This window comes from Callospermophilus lateralis, chromosome 7 (genome assembly GCF_048772815.1).
Source record: "Callospermophilus lateralis isolate mCalLat2 chromosome 7, mCalLat2.hap1, whole genome shotgun sequence".
In the NCBI taxonomy this organism is placed as follows: domain Eukaryota; kingdom Metazoa; phylum Chordata; class Mammalia; order Rodentia; family Sciuridae; genus Callospermophilus; species Callospermophilus lateralis.
The window spans coordinates 5,622,596-5,639,491 of record NC_135311.1 but is presented as its reverse complement, the minus strand read 5'-3'; the positions used below and the strand labels follow the sequence as shown (position 1 = coordinate 5,639,491).

The 16,896-nt window shown below is 37.3% G+C and overlaps 1 protein-coding gene and 1 pseudogene across 1 annotated transcript in view; one reads left to right on the top strand and one right to left on the bottom strand.

Moving 5' to 3' along the window:
* Positions 1-16,896, top strand: part of Nup210l (nucleoporin 210 like) — a 116,839-nt gene that overhangs the window by 64,026 nt on the left and 35,917 nt on the right. The window contains exon 17 of the mRNA XM_076861989.1: positions 13,744-13,936. Within this exon, the coding sequence (XP_076718104.1) occupies positions 13,744-13,936 (193 nt within the window). The remainder of the gene's footprint in view (positions 1-13,743; positions 13,937-16,896) is intronic.
* LOC143403347 (small ribosomal subunit protein eS7 pseudogene) lies at positions 7,383-7,918 on the bottom strand (annotated as a pseudogene).

Sequence of the window (16,896 nt, the reverse complement as noted above, 5' to 3'; positions counted from 1 at the left end):
AGTTGATGCTTATCTCTTGGAAAGTTTTTGTTTTTCCTCCAATTCTGAAGGACAGCTTTGCTGAATATTGTGATCTAGTTGACAGTTATTTTCTTTCAGGGCTTGAAATATATCATTCCATGCTCTCCTATCCTTGATTTTCTTTTGAGAAATCTGTTGCATTCTGGTAGGTTTGCTTGTATAAGTCCCTTGGAGCTTCTCCCTTGCAGCTGTTAAAATTCTTTCTTTATTCTGAATTATTGATTTTGACTATCATATCATGGAGTGGCTCTTTTTTGGTCATCTGTATTTGGAGTTACAAATGCTTACAGTATGTTGCATGTTCATCTTATTCACAAGTATTTACAAGATTAGAGTTTTGGTTTTTTTTTTGTTTTGTTTTGTTTTGTTTTTGCTAATTCACTGAATAAGTTTTCTGTGCCATTAGCTGTCATCCTCATTCCTTTCTTGAGATCTAAAAGGTTGGGTTTTTTTTTTTTTTGGTTTTGTTTTTTAGGATACTAGGTACCCAGGGGTACCTTATCACTGAGCTACATCCCCAGCCCTTTTATTTTTTATTTTGAGATAGAGTCTTGCTAAATTACTGAGGTTGGCCTCAAACTTGTGATCTCCCTGCCTCAGTTTCCTGAGTAGCTGGGATTATAGCATGTGCCATGGTGCCTGGTTGAGACTTTATTTTTTTTAACTTAAAAAAATATATATAATTATAAATAGATAGCATCCCTTTATTTTGTTTACTTATTTTTTATAAAAATAAAACAAAAAAAGACCCTCAAATAACAATGGTAGAGATATTCATCCCTGAGCCACAGGCCCAGTCCCTGACTGAGACTTTAGAGTCTTAAATTTTGCCTTTTAATATTGTCCCAGAGATCTATTTGTAGTTTCTTTTTATTTCTATTGTTTTTTTTTTTTTTAATTATTGTCTGAATGTTATAGTTCACCCACCTTGTCCTTGAGCCCTGATATTCTTTCTTCTGCTTCATCTAGTCTATTCGAGAATTTTTTCACTGGGTTTTTTATTTGACTTATTGTGCCTATCATTTCTTTCTTTTTTTAAAAAAAAAATATATATTTTTTAAATTTATCTGTTTTTAGTTCTCGGCGGACACAACATCTTTTGTTTGTATGTGGCGCTGAGGATCGAACCCGGGCCGCACGCATGCCAGGCAAGCGCGCTACCGCTTGAGCTATATCCCCAGCCCCTGTGCCTATCATTTCTAAGATTTCTGTTTGGTTCTTTTTCAAACTCTCTCTTTAATGAAATGTTCTTTCATATCCTATGTTACGTTCTACTTAGTTCTTCTTTTATTTCATTGATCATTTGAACTGTCAAATTTTAAAATTCTTTGACATTTCCTTTACTTTAGTAGCTATGGATTCAGTAATTGGGGAGTTTTGAACTTTTGGAGGAATATTATTTCCTTGCTTTCTCATGTTATCTGTGTTTCTGTGTTGAAATTTGCACTTCTTTTGGGATAAAAATCTTTACCATTGTTATTTGAGGGTCTTTTTTTGTGAGCTGATTTCTGTTTATGATGGGCCCCAGTCTAAGGCTTTATCTAAGCCCCAAAGCACCTACTCAGCATGTTAAAGTGCTATAAGAGCTATGCTTAATCCAAATAAATTTTGAGAGGAGAGAGTAACCACCAGTAATTGCTATAGCTTTAAAGAAAGTTTTATATCAATATATATCTGTCATATATAAATTTTAAAAATTAATTATACACACACACACACACACACACACACACACATAGAAACACATTAAAAACTTGTAGCTGGGTGTGGTGGCACACACAGGTAAACCAGGTGAATCAGGAGACTGAGGCAGGAGGATCATAAGTTCAAGGCCAGCCTCAGCAACTTAGCATAAGACTCTGAACAACTTGGTGAAACCTTGTTTCAAAATAAAAAAGAAAAAGGAATGGAGACCTAGTTCAGTGGTAGAAAGCACCCCTGGGTTCAATTCCCAGTACAAAGAGAAAAAAAAAAAAACTTGATGAAAAATATTCTCTGTGCCTTCATCAAACAAAAGAAGAAAGGGAACTGATTATATAGAATAGGATGAAAAATTATGTACTAAAGAAAATAAAATTAATATTAAACTATATAGAAAATAGAAAAGGGAAAGAAAGGACAAGGGAAATTTAAAAAACGGTGTAGGAGAGGAAAGAGAAATAGAAGAAAAATGAGAAGAGAAAGAAAGAGACTAAAAATGAGAGATAAGAAAAAAGAGAAAAATCTAATTGAGTTATTAGAAATACCTAACATTATATAAAAACATGAAATAACAAGTAGTGATGTAAGCTAAACAAACCAACATAGAATACCACACAAGTGAAATAAAAAACAGATATGAAAAAAGACCAGAAGTCCTCTTGCCAAGATTTAGCATGAAGAGACTTCTTTCAGGTGCTTTAAGTTCTAAAATCCTCAGGCATTAGAGGCCTGGCCAATGCCCAAGCTGGCTGCATATACCCTGGCTGGCTGTAGGACTGAAGGCAGCTGACTGCATTGGGCTGGAGAATCTCTCAGTCAGTCTCTGGCTTCCAAAAACAACATGGAGTTCAGCCACCTAGTCTATTCATGCAGTCTTCTCCATGCCCCAGTCCTCCAGAGTGAACTTAGGCAGCTCTGCATCTTCTGCTGTGGGCCTATGAGCCAGAGTGCTCCATTAGAATCATGTTTCCCCAGCCTGGTAGTCAGATCCCTGTCCCACTCTGGTAGTCATTTTGTGCTCTCAGGGATTTCTTGGTGTGCAGAGAGAATCACCACAGGTCTAGAGTTAATTGCAAATACTTCACCCCACCCTTCCTTCACATGGACATAGTGACTCTGGGAATTCCACTGCTGGCCAGGAAACCAGTGGGCCCATTTGTATTGTAGAGGGATATCGCCCACCCAGCAGATTGAACCCTTTCTGGCATAGGTGGGGTGCTTCTTTTGCACCTGAGAGTCGTTGGTGTTCAGAGAGTGAGCCCAGCCCCGTCTGTCCCTGCTGCTGGCCAGTGGGTTTCACCAGATTTAGACTAGAATATCCAGATAACAGTGATTCCATTGTGTAAATCATTCAGATGGCTTGCTACCAGGTCATTGTCTATGGCACTTTGCAGCAATCTTCAGAGGAGATGAAGATGCAGGGGGTTATGTTTTCTTTCTTTCTTTCTTTCTTTCTTTATTTATTTGTTGTTTTTTTTTTTTAGGTGGCCACAACATCTTTGTTTGTATATGGTGCTGAGGATCGAACCCAGGCTGCATGCATGCCAGGCGAGCACGCTACCGCCTGAGCCACATCCCCAGCCCATAGAGATTATGTTTTCCTAAGGTTCAAGTTTAGGCATGACTCCAAAAGATGGTTCCCCCACAACTACCACCACAGTTCTCTGCTTGTAAACTGAGAAAAGCAGAGTACTTCTCCTAATAGTCATCTATGCATTTCGTGGTCTAGCTAAATTCTGATTAACTTTATATATATTTATATTAAACCTCAGTGTATTCCCTCAGTCTCCCACTTCACTGAGTACCTGTTCTCCAGCTCTTTTCTTTCTTTTTTCTTCTTTTTTTTTTTTTTTTGGTACCAAGGATTGAACCCAGGGCATTTAACCACAGAGCCACATCCCCAACCCTCCATGCCACTCTTAATGCAGTCCTCCTTCCTCACTTTCACAAGTAGCTGAGATTTCGGGCATGCATCACTGTGTCTTGTATTTTCTTTTTATTCATGTCAAAACTTTTTTTTTTTTTTTTTTTTTGGTACCAGGGATTGAACCCACCGGCATTTAACCACTGAGCCACATCCCCGGCCTTGATTTGTGTTTTATTTAGAGACAGGGTCTCACTAAGTTGCTAAGGGCCTAGCTAAGTCCCTGAGGCTGGCTTTGAACTCACAAACTTCCTGCTGTAGCCTCCTGAGCTTCTCAAATTACGGCCCTTTGCCACCACATCTGGATCAAAACATTTTCTAATTCTTAATTTCTTCTTTGACCCATTGGTTATTCAGGAGTGTTTTAAGTTCCACACATTTTTTGAATATCACAAATATTCAGTTATTGAGTCCTAATTTCATTCCGTTGTTATTCAAGAACAACTTTCTGATTCAAGTACTTTTACTGAGACTTGTGTTCAAACACGTGGCCTATGCTAGATGATGTTCCATGTGTTCTTAAGAAGAGTGTATCCTAGGGCAGGGGCTGTAGCTCAGTGGCAGAGCTCTTGCCTAACATGTGTGAGGAACTGGGTTTGATCCTTAGCATCACATAAAAAAATAAACAAATAAGATAAAGTCATTCTGTCCATCTACAACTACAAAGAAAACAATTTAAAGAAAGAAAGAAGAGTGCATCCTGAGTGTGGTAGTGCAGTCCTATAATCGCAGCAGCTCAGGGGGCTGAGGCAGGAGGACTGCAAGTTCAAAGCCAGCCTCAGCAACTTACAGAGTCCCTTAGCAACTCAAATGAGACCCTGTCTCTAAATAAAACTAAATAAAATATTTTCTTTAAAAAGGACCAGGGATGTGGCTCCACCCTAGGTTCAATCCCTAGTACCCCCCCCCACACAAAAAAAGTGTATCCTGCTGTCCTTGCAAATAACAGATATCTGTTAGGTCTAGTTGGCTTATAGTGCTGTTTAAGTCTTTTGACCTCCTGTCCATTATTGGACAGATATGACATGTCTAGATGTGGCTCTTGTCAAATTTATTTGTGCTAGAAGTTCTTTGAGTTTCTTGAATGTTCATTGTTTCTCATCAGTTTGTTTTCAGCCATTCTTTCTTTCTTTTTTTTTTTAAGGTGGACACGATATCTCTACTTTATTTATTTTATTTATTTTTATGTGGTGCTGAGGATCTAATCCAGTGCCTCACACTTGAGAGGCAAGCAATCTACTGCTGAGCTACAACCCCAACCCCCATTATTTCTTCAGATATTCATTCTTCCTCTTTTTCTTTATTTCTCCCTTCAGTTTTGTCACTTTTTGCTTCAGGTATTTTTGGACCCTGTTGTTAAGTCCATATACATTTATAATTGTTACATATTTTTAATAGATTGATTCTTTTGTTATACTATAGTGCAGTTCTTTTGTTGTTGTTCTAAATAGTTAGTTACACTTGACAGTAGAATGATTTTGACACATCATACATAAATGGAGTATAATTTCCCATTCTGCTGGTTGTACATGATGTAGAATCACACAGGTCATGTAGTCATATATACATAATAACATCAGATTCATTTTACTTACCTTCTTACCCCCATACTCCTCCCCTCCCTTCACTCCTCTCTGTCTAATCCAAAGTAACTCTGTTCTTCCATAGCCCCCCACTTATTGTGAATTAACATCTGAATATGAGAGAAAACATTCGGTCTTTGTTTTTTGGGATTGCTTATTTTGCTTAGCATGATATTCTCCAGCTCTGTTCATTTACCAGCAAATTTCATTCTTCATTAAGGCTGATATTCCATTGTGTATGTATACCACATTTTCTTTATCTATTCATTTGTTGAAGGACACCTAGGTTGTTTCCATAGTTAGCCATTGCGAGTTGACTGCTATAAACATTGATGTGGCTATGTCACTATAGTATGCTGATTTTAGGTCCTTTGGGTATAAACCAAGGAGTGGGATAGCTGGGTGTGAAATGGTGGTTCCATTCCCAGTTTTCTGAGGAATCTCCATACTGCTTTCCATAGTGGTTGCACCAATTTGCAGTCCCACCAGCAATGTATGAGTGTGCCTTTTCCCCACATCCTCGCCAACACTTATTGTTGCTTGTATTCTGATAAGTGCCATTCTGACTGGAGTGAGATGGAATCTTAGAATAGCTTTGATTTGTATTTATGCAGAGTTAGCTCAGGCTCTACAGTTTTAAGACAGTCCCCAGAAAGACTGCTCTCACTCAGACAATAGCCACAACTTGAGGGGCTTACAGGCCACCTTTACTCCTGACAAACGATTTGATGATTTATTAAAATTACTTACTAAGGGGGCTGGAGATGTGGCTCGAGCAGTAGCATGCTCACCTGGCAAGTGCTGGGCACTGGGTTTGATCCTCAGCACCACATAAAAATAAAATAAAGATGTTGTGTCCACCTAAAACTAAAAAATAAATATTAAAAAATTCTCTCCCTCTCCCTCCCTCCCTCCCTCCCTCCCTCCCTTCCTCCCTCCCTCTTAAAAAAATTACTTACTAAGGGGCTGGGGATGTACCTCAGTTCTAGAGTGCTTTTTAGCATGGGTGGGCACTAGATTCAATCCTCAGCATCAGAAAACAACAATGATACAAAAGAATGACTCATAGTTACAGTTTTATTATAAAGGAAATGAAGCTGTTATCAACAAAATGGGAGAGGTCTGGGAGGGTCCAATCTTCTGTGCCCTCTACCCATCAAATTAGGATCTGGTGAGAATATATCAGGTAAAAGTTGTCAGTGTATTTACCAGTCAGGAAGTTCTACCAAGCTTTGGTGTCCAGGTTTTTTAATGGGATTCCATTATGTAAGCATGATTGATGAAATCATTGTTGATGTGACTGTATTCAATCTCCAAAGCCTCTTTTCTCTCTGGAGATTAGGCTGATATTACCTGACTCAAAGCACCATCCTTCTAATCACATTGTTCTTTCTGTTCTGATCAGTCTTCATCCTGAATCATCATTAGCATAAACTCAGGTGTGACCCAAGAGGCCCACCATGAGTAAAAATTCAACCCAACTGCTCAAGAAAGCCCAAGTGAGTGGCTGGGGTTGTGGCTTAGGGGTAGAGCATTCACCTAACACGTGCGAAGAGCTGGGTTCGATCCTCAGTACCACATAAAAAAAGTAAAATAAAATGCATTCTGTTGTGTCCATCTACCCCAAAAAATAAATTAAAAAAAAAAAAAAAAAGCCTAAGTGTTTAGTAATAACCCAGCAGGAACTGGAAACAAAAACCACTCAGAACAAGTTTTTTTTTATCATTCTAAAATGTCCTTCCTTTTCTCTAGTAACATTTTTTTTTTGTTTTAAAGTCTACTTTTCTGATATTAATATAAATACTCCAGCTCTTTTTTTAATTACTGTTTGCAAAATATATTGTTTTTTCCTCAACCTTGTACTTTTAACCTTTACTTTTCTCTTGTAGACAACATATAACTGGATCATACTTTTTATCCATTATGCTAATCCTGGACTTTTTATCGGCATTTAGTGCAGTTACTGACAAGGTGGGAGTCATCTCTGCCATTGTGCTACTTGTTTTCTCTGTCATGTATCTGTTTTGTTCCTTTATTTCTCCATTTCATCCTCCTTTTGTGGTAGATATTTTACAGTGTACCATTTTAACTTTCTTCTTCTTCTATTGTATCTTTTTTTGTGTGTGAATGAGATTTTATTTAGTCATGTTTGTTTATAACGGAAACTGTATGAATTCAAAATTAATATCCTTGCCCTGTCAGCTTCTTATAACACACCAGAAAAAATGGTTTCAGCCTTATGCTCCACATTGTTCTGCTGAGCTTTGTCCAAATAAGCCTTTACAAACTGGCTACCATCCAGTCTTACTCAGATTTTCTTGCCCACAATTTCATTTGTGAAGACCAATCCTCAAAGATCATATCAATCATAGCAGTCAGAATGCAGTTGCTGGGACATTTGTGCTTATTTTTTGCATGACTTTTTTTGAGTTAGCTTAGGGAGAATTCTTCTTTGAGAAATAAAGAAAATGTGCTTCCTGCTGAGTTTTTTCTCCAATTCATGTACTAGTTAGATTTAGACTTTCTAGAAAGATTTCAGTTAAGGAATGAGAACAAAGATGATAACCAATTTGTGACCATCACCAGCTTCATTTTCCTTGACTGTTGTTATGTTCAGCTTCCTTAGCTGAGCCTAAAGTTCCAACTTCCTCTCCAGCTCAAGAAGAGCCTGAGGGATGCTAGATTCAAATCAGGCTAGTTTCTTGACTTTGGCCTTCACTGTCTTCTTACTGAAACTGAATATGACCTTTTCCTTGTTGAATGCCTTTAGGAAGCTATATTATTTTGAGTTTTTTTTTTAAGTTGTTTCCTTGAGGATTACAATTAACATATTAATCTTAAACAATCTAGTTTGGAATAAGAGCAACTTAATTTCAGAAATATATAAAACTTTCACTCCTGTATAGCTCAATTTCTTCCCCTTCTTTTTGTGCTGTTTTGATTACATAGTTATATATCATATGCCCATCCAACAGATTTATAACTATTGCTTTATACATTTGTCTTTTAAATTAGGAGAAAAATAATTACAAACAAAAACTCATTTCTTCTGTCTCTAAGTTCTCTGATTCTTTCTTATTCTTTCTTTTTTTTAATATTTATTTTTTAGTTGTAGTTGGACACAATACCTTTATTTTATTTATTTTTATGTGGTGCTGAGAATCGAACCCAGTGCTTTGAACATGCTAAGTGAGTGCTCTACTGCTGAACCACAACCCCAGCCCCTCTTATTCTTTCTTTTAATACAAGGTCTTGCTAAGTTGCTTAGGGCCTCGATAAGTTGATGAGCCGGGTATCAAACTTGGAATCTTTCTGCCTCAGTCTCCCAAGCCACTGGGATTATAGGCATGTGCCACCATACCCAATTACCTTTTCATTTCTCATGGGGCAGTTCTGCTAGCAACAAATTCTCTCCATTTTTTTTAAATTTTTTTAAAGGGAGGGGGAGGGAGAGAGAGAATTTTAATATTTATTTTTTTAGTTTTCGGCGGACACATCTTTGTTTGTATGTGATGCTGAGGATCGAATCCGGGCCACACACATGCCAGGCGAGTGCGCCACCGCTTGAGCCACATCCCCAGCCCCTCTCCATTTTTATTAGATCTTAGGATATCTTAATTTTTCCATTTTGAAAGGATTGCTGTGCTCAATATACAAATCTTGGTTGAAGCTAAGCATGTAATTCAGTGTTAGAGCACTTGCCTAACATGCACAAGGCCCTAAGTTTCTTCACCCACACTGGAAAAGAAAAGAATTCTTGGTTTGTAGTCTTTTTCTTTTCTTTCTTTTTTTTTTTTCTTTTTTCTTTTTTTGGTACCAGGGATTGAACTCAGGGGCACATCCCCAGCCCAATTTTGTATTTTTTTTTTTATTAAGAGACAGTCTCACTGAGTTGCTTAGTGTCTCACCATTGCTACAGCTGGCTTTGAATTTGCAATCCTCCTGTCTCAGCTTCCCGAGCAACTGGGATTGTAGGCATCCACCACCATGCCTGGCTAGTCTTTTTCTTTTGTCATTTAAAAAAAAAATAAATTAAAAAAAAAAATATATATATATATAATATGTAAATATATTTTGCACATATTTGTTCATACATTATACATATTTTTTAATTTTTTTTTAGTTTTAGGTGGACACAATATCTTTATTTTATTCATTTATTTATATGTGGTTCTGAGAATCGAACCTAGTGCTTCACACCTGCCAGGTGAGTGCTCTACCACTGAGCTACAACCCCAGCCCTCTTTATTTTATTTTTATATGGTGCCCAGGATCCAACCCAGTGCCTCATGAATGCTAAGTGAGCACTCTACCACTGAGCCACAACCCCAGCCCTCTTTTTTCACTTTGACTATGTCCTCTCACTGTTTTCTGTCCTTCATGATCTCTGATGAGAGATTAACTGTTAATTCCTTGAAGGATCCCATATAAATATAAATCCCTTTTTCTTTTGGCTTTACAATTCTGTTTGTGTCTTCAACATTGGACAGACTATGATATGTCTAGATATGGGTATCTTTGAATTTATGCAAGGAAATTCTTGAGCTTTTTTCTAAGTCATGTACTAGCTTCTTTTAACTCCTTGAATGTTTAGTGTTATTCATCAGTTTGTTGGATTTTCAGCCATTATTTCTTCAAATGTTCATTCTTCCTCTTTTTCTCCATTATTTCTTTTTCTAGCACTCCCATTTTGCTATTGATACACAAGATGATGTCCCACAGGTCTCAGAAGCTTGTTCATTTTTCTTCATTCTTTTTTCTTTTCTGTTCATCAAACTGGATAGTCTCAATTGAGCTGTATGCAAGTTCTCTGATTCTTTCTTCTGCCTGCTCAAGTCTGCTATTGAATTTGTCTAGTAAGGCTGGGTGCAATGGCTCACATCTGTAATCCCAGTGACTCAGGAGACTGAGGCAAGAGGATCACAAGTTCAAGCAAACAATGAGGCTCTAAACAATTTAGTAAGACCCTGTCTCAAAATAAAATATGAAAAAGGGCTGGGGATGTGGCTCAGTGGTTAAATACCCCTGAGTTCAATCCCTGGTACGGGAGTAATGGAAGAAAGGAAGAAGGAATTTGTCTATTAAATATTTTATTCCAGTTATTGCACTTTTCAACTTCAGAAACTTCTTTTGGTTCTTTTATTTATTTGTTTGTTTGTTTGTTTTGGTAGTTGTAAATGGACAGAATGCCTTTATTTTATTTGTTTATTTTTATGTGGTGCTGAGAATCTAACTCAGTGTCTCATGCATGCTAGGCAAGTGCTCTGCCGCTAAGCTACAGCCCCAGCCCCATTTTGCTTCTTTTTTTATAACTTCTGTTCCTTTAGTGATATTCAGAATGAAAGGAGACATCATTCTTATATTTATTTTTTTTAATATCTTTATTTTATTTTTATATAGTGCTGAGGATTGAACCCAGTGGCTCACATATGCTAGACAACTGCTCTACCGCTGAGCCACAACCCCAGCCCTCTTATATTTCTTTTGGTTATTTAAACATAACTCCTTTCATTCTTTGAACAAGATAGTTGATTAAAAGTCTTTTGACTTGCTGGGCATGGTGGTGCATACCTGTAATCCCAGCAGATCAGAAGGCTGAGGCAGGAATGATTAGTCCCCTGGGTTCAATCCCCCCAAAAAAGTTTTTGACTAGTAAATCCCAAGTTTGAGCATCTCAAGGATGAGAGTTTGTAGCCATGTTTTAAGACCGCTATGTAACCCATGATTTTTTAAACAAATTCTATTTCTTATCTCTGTATAATGAAAAGGTCTATTCCCCAATATCAACAAACCAACATTTTTTGTTTCTAATTATTATTCCTCATTTAAGAAAATCAGAGCACCTGGGAGAAATAACTGATTCCAGCTCAATAACGAAAGTACAACATGAGCCCCAAACAGCTTCTGTTAGGAAGCAAGGATTTTTCTCAAAGACTAATGGTATATTCTCAAAAAGAAGTGGCATGAGAAGGCTCCTGATAACAAAACTGTAGACAGTTTGAGCATTAAATTGATAATGATAAAAATGTCAAGTTAAAAATAAAATCCATGATGGTATAGAGATGCTTAAAATTATAAATAAGGAAAGTACCATAATGTAGCTCACTAGAGTGCTTGACCCTGGGTCCCCAACACTGCCCCCCCAAAAAAAATTATAATAAGAGAGAAAGAAAAAAAGGAGGGAGAAATAAATCAAGGATGAAAGAAGAAAGGGAAGGATGGAGAAGAAAAAAGGAATGTTCTTTTCCAGAGAAATGCCAGCTTATATAAAAGGAATCATGGAATTAGAAATTTTGTCTTTTTGGTACTGGGGATTGAACACAGGGTCACTTGACCACTGAGCCACATCCCCAGCCCTATTTTGTATTTTATTTAGAGACAGGGTCTCACTGAGTTGCTTAGGGCTTCAAAGTTGCTGAGACTGGCTTTTAACTCACAATCATCCTGCCTCAGCCTCCCAAGCCGCTGGGATTACAGGAGTGCACTACTGCTCCCAGCTAGAGATTTGTCTCTTTGTAACCTTATTGTAATAATTGGCCCTGGCAAAAGTTCTTAATGGATTTTTAAATTAGCAGGTAAAAATTGTTGGGAAATGGGATATTCTCAAGATTCCAAAATACCATCCCAAACTCTGGAAACTGTACTTTTATACTAGAGAGATCTCTAGCAGCAAACACCACCATTAGCAGATGATCAGATTTGTTATTACTAATAGAACAGTAATATGACATTACGTGTAATGATGTGCTAAATAATGTTTAACGGACCTGATTTGTAATATTTTCTAATTTCTGTTACGTTCTTACTCCCATCATGATGAATTTCAAGCTATGAATATGGCATCACCATTCTCAGAGTTGTAAAGAGGAGGTACTAACAATCAGCTTGCCTGTGAGAAAGCTCCGGTGTAACACTAAATGCACTTTCTGGCATAACAAGTATAAATCACATATTAGGTGATTTTGTAAAATAATCATAATAATAATACTTTTTTTTACTTGTGCTGGGAATTGAGCCCAAGACCTCCCACATGCTAAGCATGCATTCTGCTGCTGAACTACACCCCCAGCCACAAAGTTTAATCTGAATATAATCATAAGAAAACAACCAAAGAAATTCAAAATATAGGACATTCAACAAAAAACTGGGCTAGACTCCAAAGAAATCAATGTCATGAAAAACAACAAAAAAGGGCAGAGGTATCTTCTTTTTTTTGGCACCCAGGATTGAAACCAGGAGGCACTTAATCACTAAGCCACATCCCCACTCATTTTTTTTAATATTTATTTTTTTTTAGTTTTAGGTGGACACAACACACTTTTAATTTTATTTTTATGTAGTGCTGAGACCCCGCGCATGCCAGGTGAGCGTGCTACCGCTTGAGCCACATCCCCAGCGCCCCCACTCATTTTTTATATTTTATTTTGAGACAGGGCCTCACTAAGTGGCTGAGGGTGGCTTTGAACTTGCAATCCTCCTGCTTCAGCCTCCCATGCCACTGGGATTATAGATGTGTACCACCATGCCTGGAAGATATGATTTTTCTACATTAAAAGAAACTAAAAGAGATAAATAACCAGAGATGAGAATTTAGTTCAGTGGTAGAGTGTTTGCCTAGCATGTGTGAGTCTCAAAGTTCCACCCCAACACCAAAAAATAAAAAAGAGAGGGAGAAACAACCAAATACAACAAGTACATCTTGATTAACTTCTAGATCAAAACTAAAAAACAGAATTAATAGACACTTTAGGGGACATTTTGGGAAATTAAAATGTTAACTATAAATTGATGACATTGAATTAATGTTAATATTCTTGCATATGGGAATATTTTTTCTCTTACATAGCAGAATGTTTTCATTCTTAGGAAATTCATACTGAAATATTTAGGGTTAAAGTGCCATGATGCCTATATTACTCAGAAAACAAAACAAAACAGCCCTCCTCCCCATACATGGAAGTTAAAAAAGAAGAGGGAGAGAAAGAAAAAGTTAATATAATTAAATGTTAAGAAGTAGTTAATCAAGCCAAGTGTGTTAGTACACACCTGTAATCCCAGCAACTCAGGAAGCTGAGGCAGGAAGATAACAAGTTTGAGGCCAGAATCAATAACTTAGACCCATCTCAAAATAATAAATTAAAAGGTCTGGGGATAAAGCTTAATGGGTACCATCCCAGTACCGAAAATTAAAAAAAAAAAAAAAAAAGAAGAAGAAGAAGAAGAAGAAGAAGAAGAATTGGTGAATCTAAATGAACTTTATACAGGTATTTATTATACTTTTCTTTCAAAATATCCATAGATTTGTAAAATGTTAAATTAGAAAGATTGGGACCTGGGTACTGTAGCTCAGAGATAAAGTGCTGGCCCAAGACCCTGGGTTCAATCCCCAGCACCACCAAAAAACAAATAAATAAAAAAGATGAGAGGAAACATGATCTCTAGCTTCAAGGTTATCTTACCACCTCTTAGGCTATTGTTTTGTTTTTTTTTCATTATCCTTTCATTTTAATGCAGATTCCTGTATCAAGCCTGAGGGACACAGTTCTGGAACTGGCAGTGTTTGATCAACACAGGAGAAAGTTTGATAATTTCAGTTCATTAATGCTAGAATGGAAATCTTCCAATGAGACACTAGCCCATTTTGAAGATTATAAGTCAATGGAGATGGTAGCCAAAGATGATGGCAGTGGGCAGACCCGGTTACATGGTATTGTGAACATTTATGAATCCTTTCTTATGCTATTCCTGCTAAATGGTTCACGCTAAGTATTTCCTTACAGGTGAGGGTTTTACTTTGGATTTTATGATATATCATCTTTCATCTTTGTATTTTTTAGAAAACCCACAGGTAGATTTCCTTGTGTGCAAAGCTAAGGTCTAAGGCCTAACATTTATCATAAGGAGATAAAAGTAAATTAATTTTAAAATGTGGTGATTACCTATCATTTGCCTGACATTATGAAAATATTATTAATTTATTAGCAAATATTAATTTAATGTCTACCATGTGTAGGGCACTCTGCTAAGCATTAGAGCCATATGGTGAATAAGGCAGGCATGGCCACTGCCCTCATAGAGTTAGTTTAGTGGGAAAGTCAGCCTTCAAACATTATAACCATATTAGTCCCTTTGAAGGGCAAATATAGGGTACCTTTAGACCTTATAATGGGGGACCTGACCTAGTTAAAACAAAGAAGCCTACCTTGAGAAAACAACACTTATGCTGAGACCTGAAATGGGTGGTGGGAAAAGGAAGTACAAAGAAGGAGCTGAAGACCAGGTGCAGTAGTGCACACCTGTAATCCCAGCAGCTTGGGAGCCTGAGGCAGGAGGATCACAAGTTCAATGCCAGCCTTAGCAATTTAGCAAGGCCCTAAGCAATTTAGCAAGACCCTCAAAACAAAAATTAAAAGGTTCAGGGATATGACTCAGTGGTTAAGCAACCCTGGATTCAATCCCTGGTACAAAAAAAAAAAAAAGAGAGAGAGAAAGAGATCTGAAGAAGGCAAGAGAGATAGGCTTAAAGAAGGGACCAGAGGCATTACATGAGGTTGTAAGAAGGTAACAAGCCGTATGTGCTACCACTCATCAAGCCTCTGTTCGCAACACATTTGCTGATGTTCCTTCACTTAGAGCAAGTCACCTAGCCAAAACAGGAGCCAAGATGGGTGAGGACTGCACAAGTTCATGAATACCAACAGGTGTGAATCATTGTGGATCATTAATAATATAACAATCTACCACAAACAAATCCTGAAGGTTAAGAAGAAAGTAGTACAAAGGTAACTTTTAGGTTTTTGGCATGAGCATTTGAGTAGATGGTAGGACCATTCAGTGGCAGCACAGGGAATCTGAAAAAGAAGAATTAAGATTTAATCCATTCTCTACTAGTAAAGAGCTTACACCCAGGGCTGGGGATGTAGCTCAGCTGGTAGAGTGCTTGCCTTGCATGCACAAGCCCCTGGGTTCAATCCCCAGCAGTGCCCATCTCCAAAAAAAAAAAAAAAAAAAAGAGCTTACACCCAAATTTACAAAAGTTTAAGAGCTTAGCTAGAAAATGTGTTGCCATGATACTAAGACCAGTGGCACGATGTAGTTAATGTGTAAGAAGTGGGAAAGAAGAGATGCTCGTTTTATACCCTCTGCTAATTAGTCACAAATATCATTAGTGTTACCTTCTAGATATTTTTTGTTTGATCCCTTCCTTTCCAACTCCATCACTAATAATGTCCTCATCACTTCTCTCCTGTTTATCACAGCAGCCTCCTAACATCTCATCTACTATTCTCTAGTCTGTCTCCACACTAATGCCCAGATTGATCATTCTGAAATACAAATTCAAATGTTTCTCTGAAAAAATGTTTGTTTTTTTGTTTTGTTTTGTTTTGTTTTTGTACTGGGTATTGAACCTAGAGATGCATTGTTTTGTTTTGACACATCCCCAGCCCTTTTTAATCTTTTTTTTTATTTAGAGACAGGGTCTTCCTAAATTTCTGAGGCTAGCTTTGAACTCACAATCCTCCTGCCTCAGCCTCCTCAGCTGCTGGTATTATGGGCATGCACTACTATGACCTGCTTAAAAACTTTTTTGGGGGATAGTATATACTGAACTCTCAGGACAAGTTGGGCACTGCACCAAGTCCTTTATGTATATTTTCTCACGTAATCCTCTCATGTAAATCATGACAGATTGGCATTATTATCCCTGTTTTGTTAATGTACTCATTTATCAAATATTTGTTTAGTTTTTGCTCTATCAGGAAGTCTTAGAACATAAAATTACAGTGGTCAATAGGGGAAGCAGCAGACTCAATAATAACAAAGCCCATACTCCTAACTGCCGACTGTACTGTCACCATATTGTCTCTGGGACTTCCTGTATCTGTCAGGATAAAATCCAAATGCTATAGCTTAGCTTACCAGCCCTGCTTATTTTTTGGCTTCACCTTTTCCTGCTCACACATAGCCTATATTTTCTCACACTGAATTTTAGATCCTTAACCATGACAAGGTTTGTGCCTCTTCCCTTTGCATGCATATGTTGTATATTCTTTTTCCTTAGATCATGCTTTCCTTGCATTTTTCACTGGAATAAAACCTATCTCTAGGGGATTTAGGAATTTTCTATCCTTCTTTATCTCCAATTTCAAGTAAATATTCCTTCTTTGTACCCTTATTTAATCTACCTGTGTGTTCTGTACATGCTTTCCTTAATAACACTCACACTGCATCATAGTGATTGGTTTACTCTCAGTCACCCGTCACTAAACTGGATTTCTTTAAAAGCAAGCATTGTATTTTCTTCCTCATAGTATAGCATAGTAGCTAGCACATAATTGGCTTTGATAAATCTTTGTAGAATGAATATAGTGTAGTCAGGAAATGCTTCAGAAACTTAGGCATGATAATCAAGTGTTAAGGCTAAAATAAGAATTGATCTAGGGCTGGGGTTGAAGCTCAGTGGTAGAGTGATTGCCTAACAAGTATGAGGTACTGGAATTGTTTCTCAGCACCACATATAAATGAATGAATGAATGAATGAATGAATAAAGGTATTGTGTCCATCTACAACCAAAAAAATTTTTTTAAGGAATTGATCTAACTAAAGTGACAGATTCATGTTTGTTAAGTTAAAAAAGGAAAGAGGGCTAGGGATGTATCTTAGTA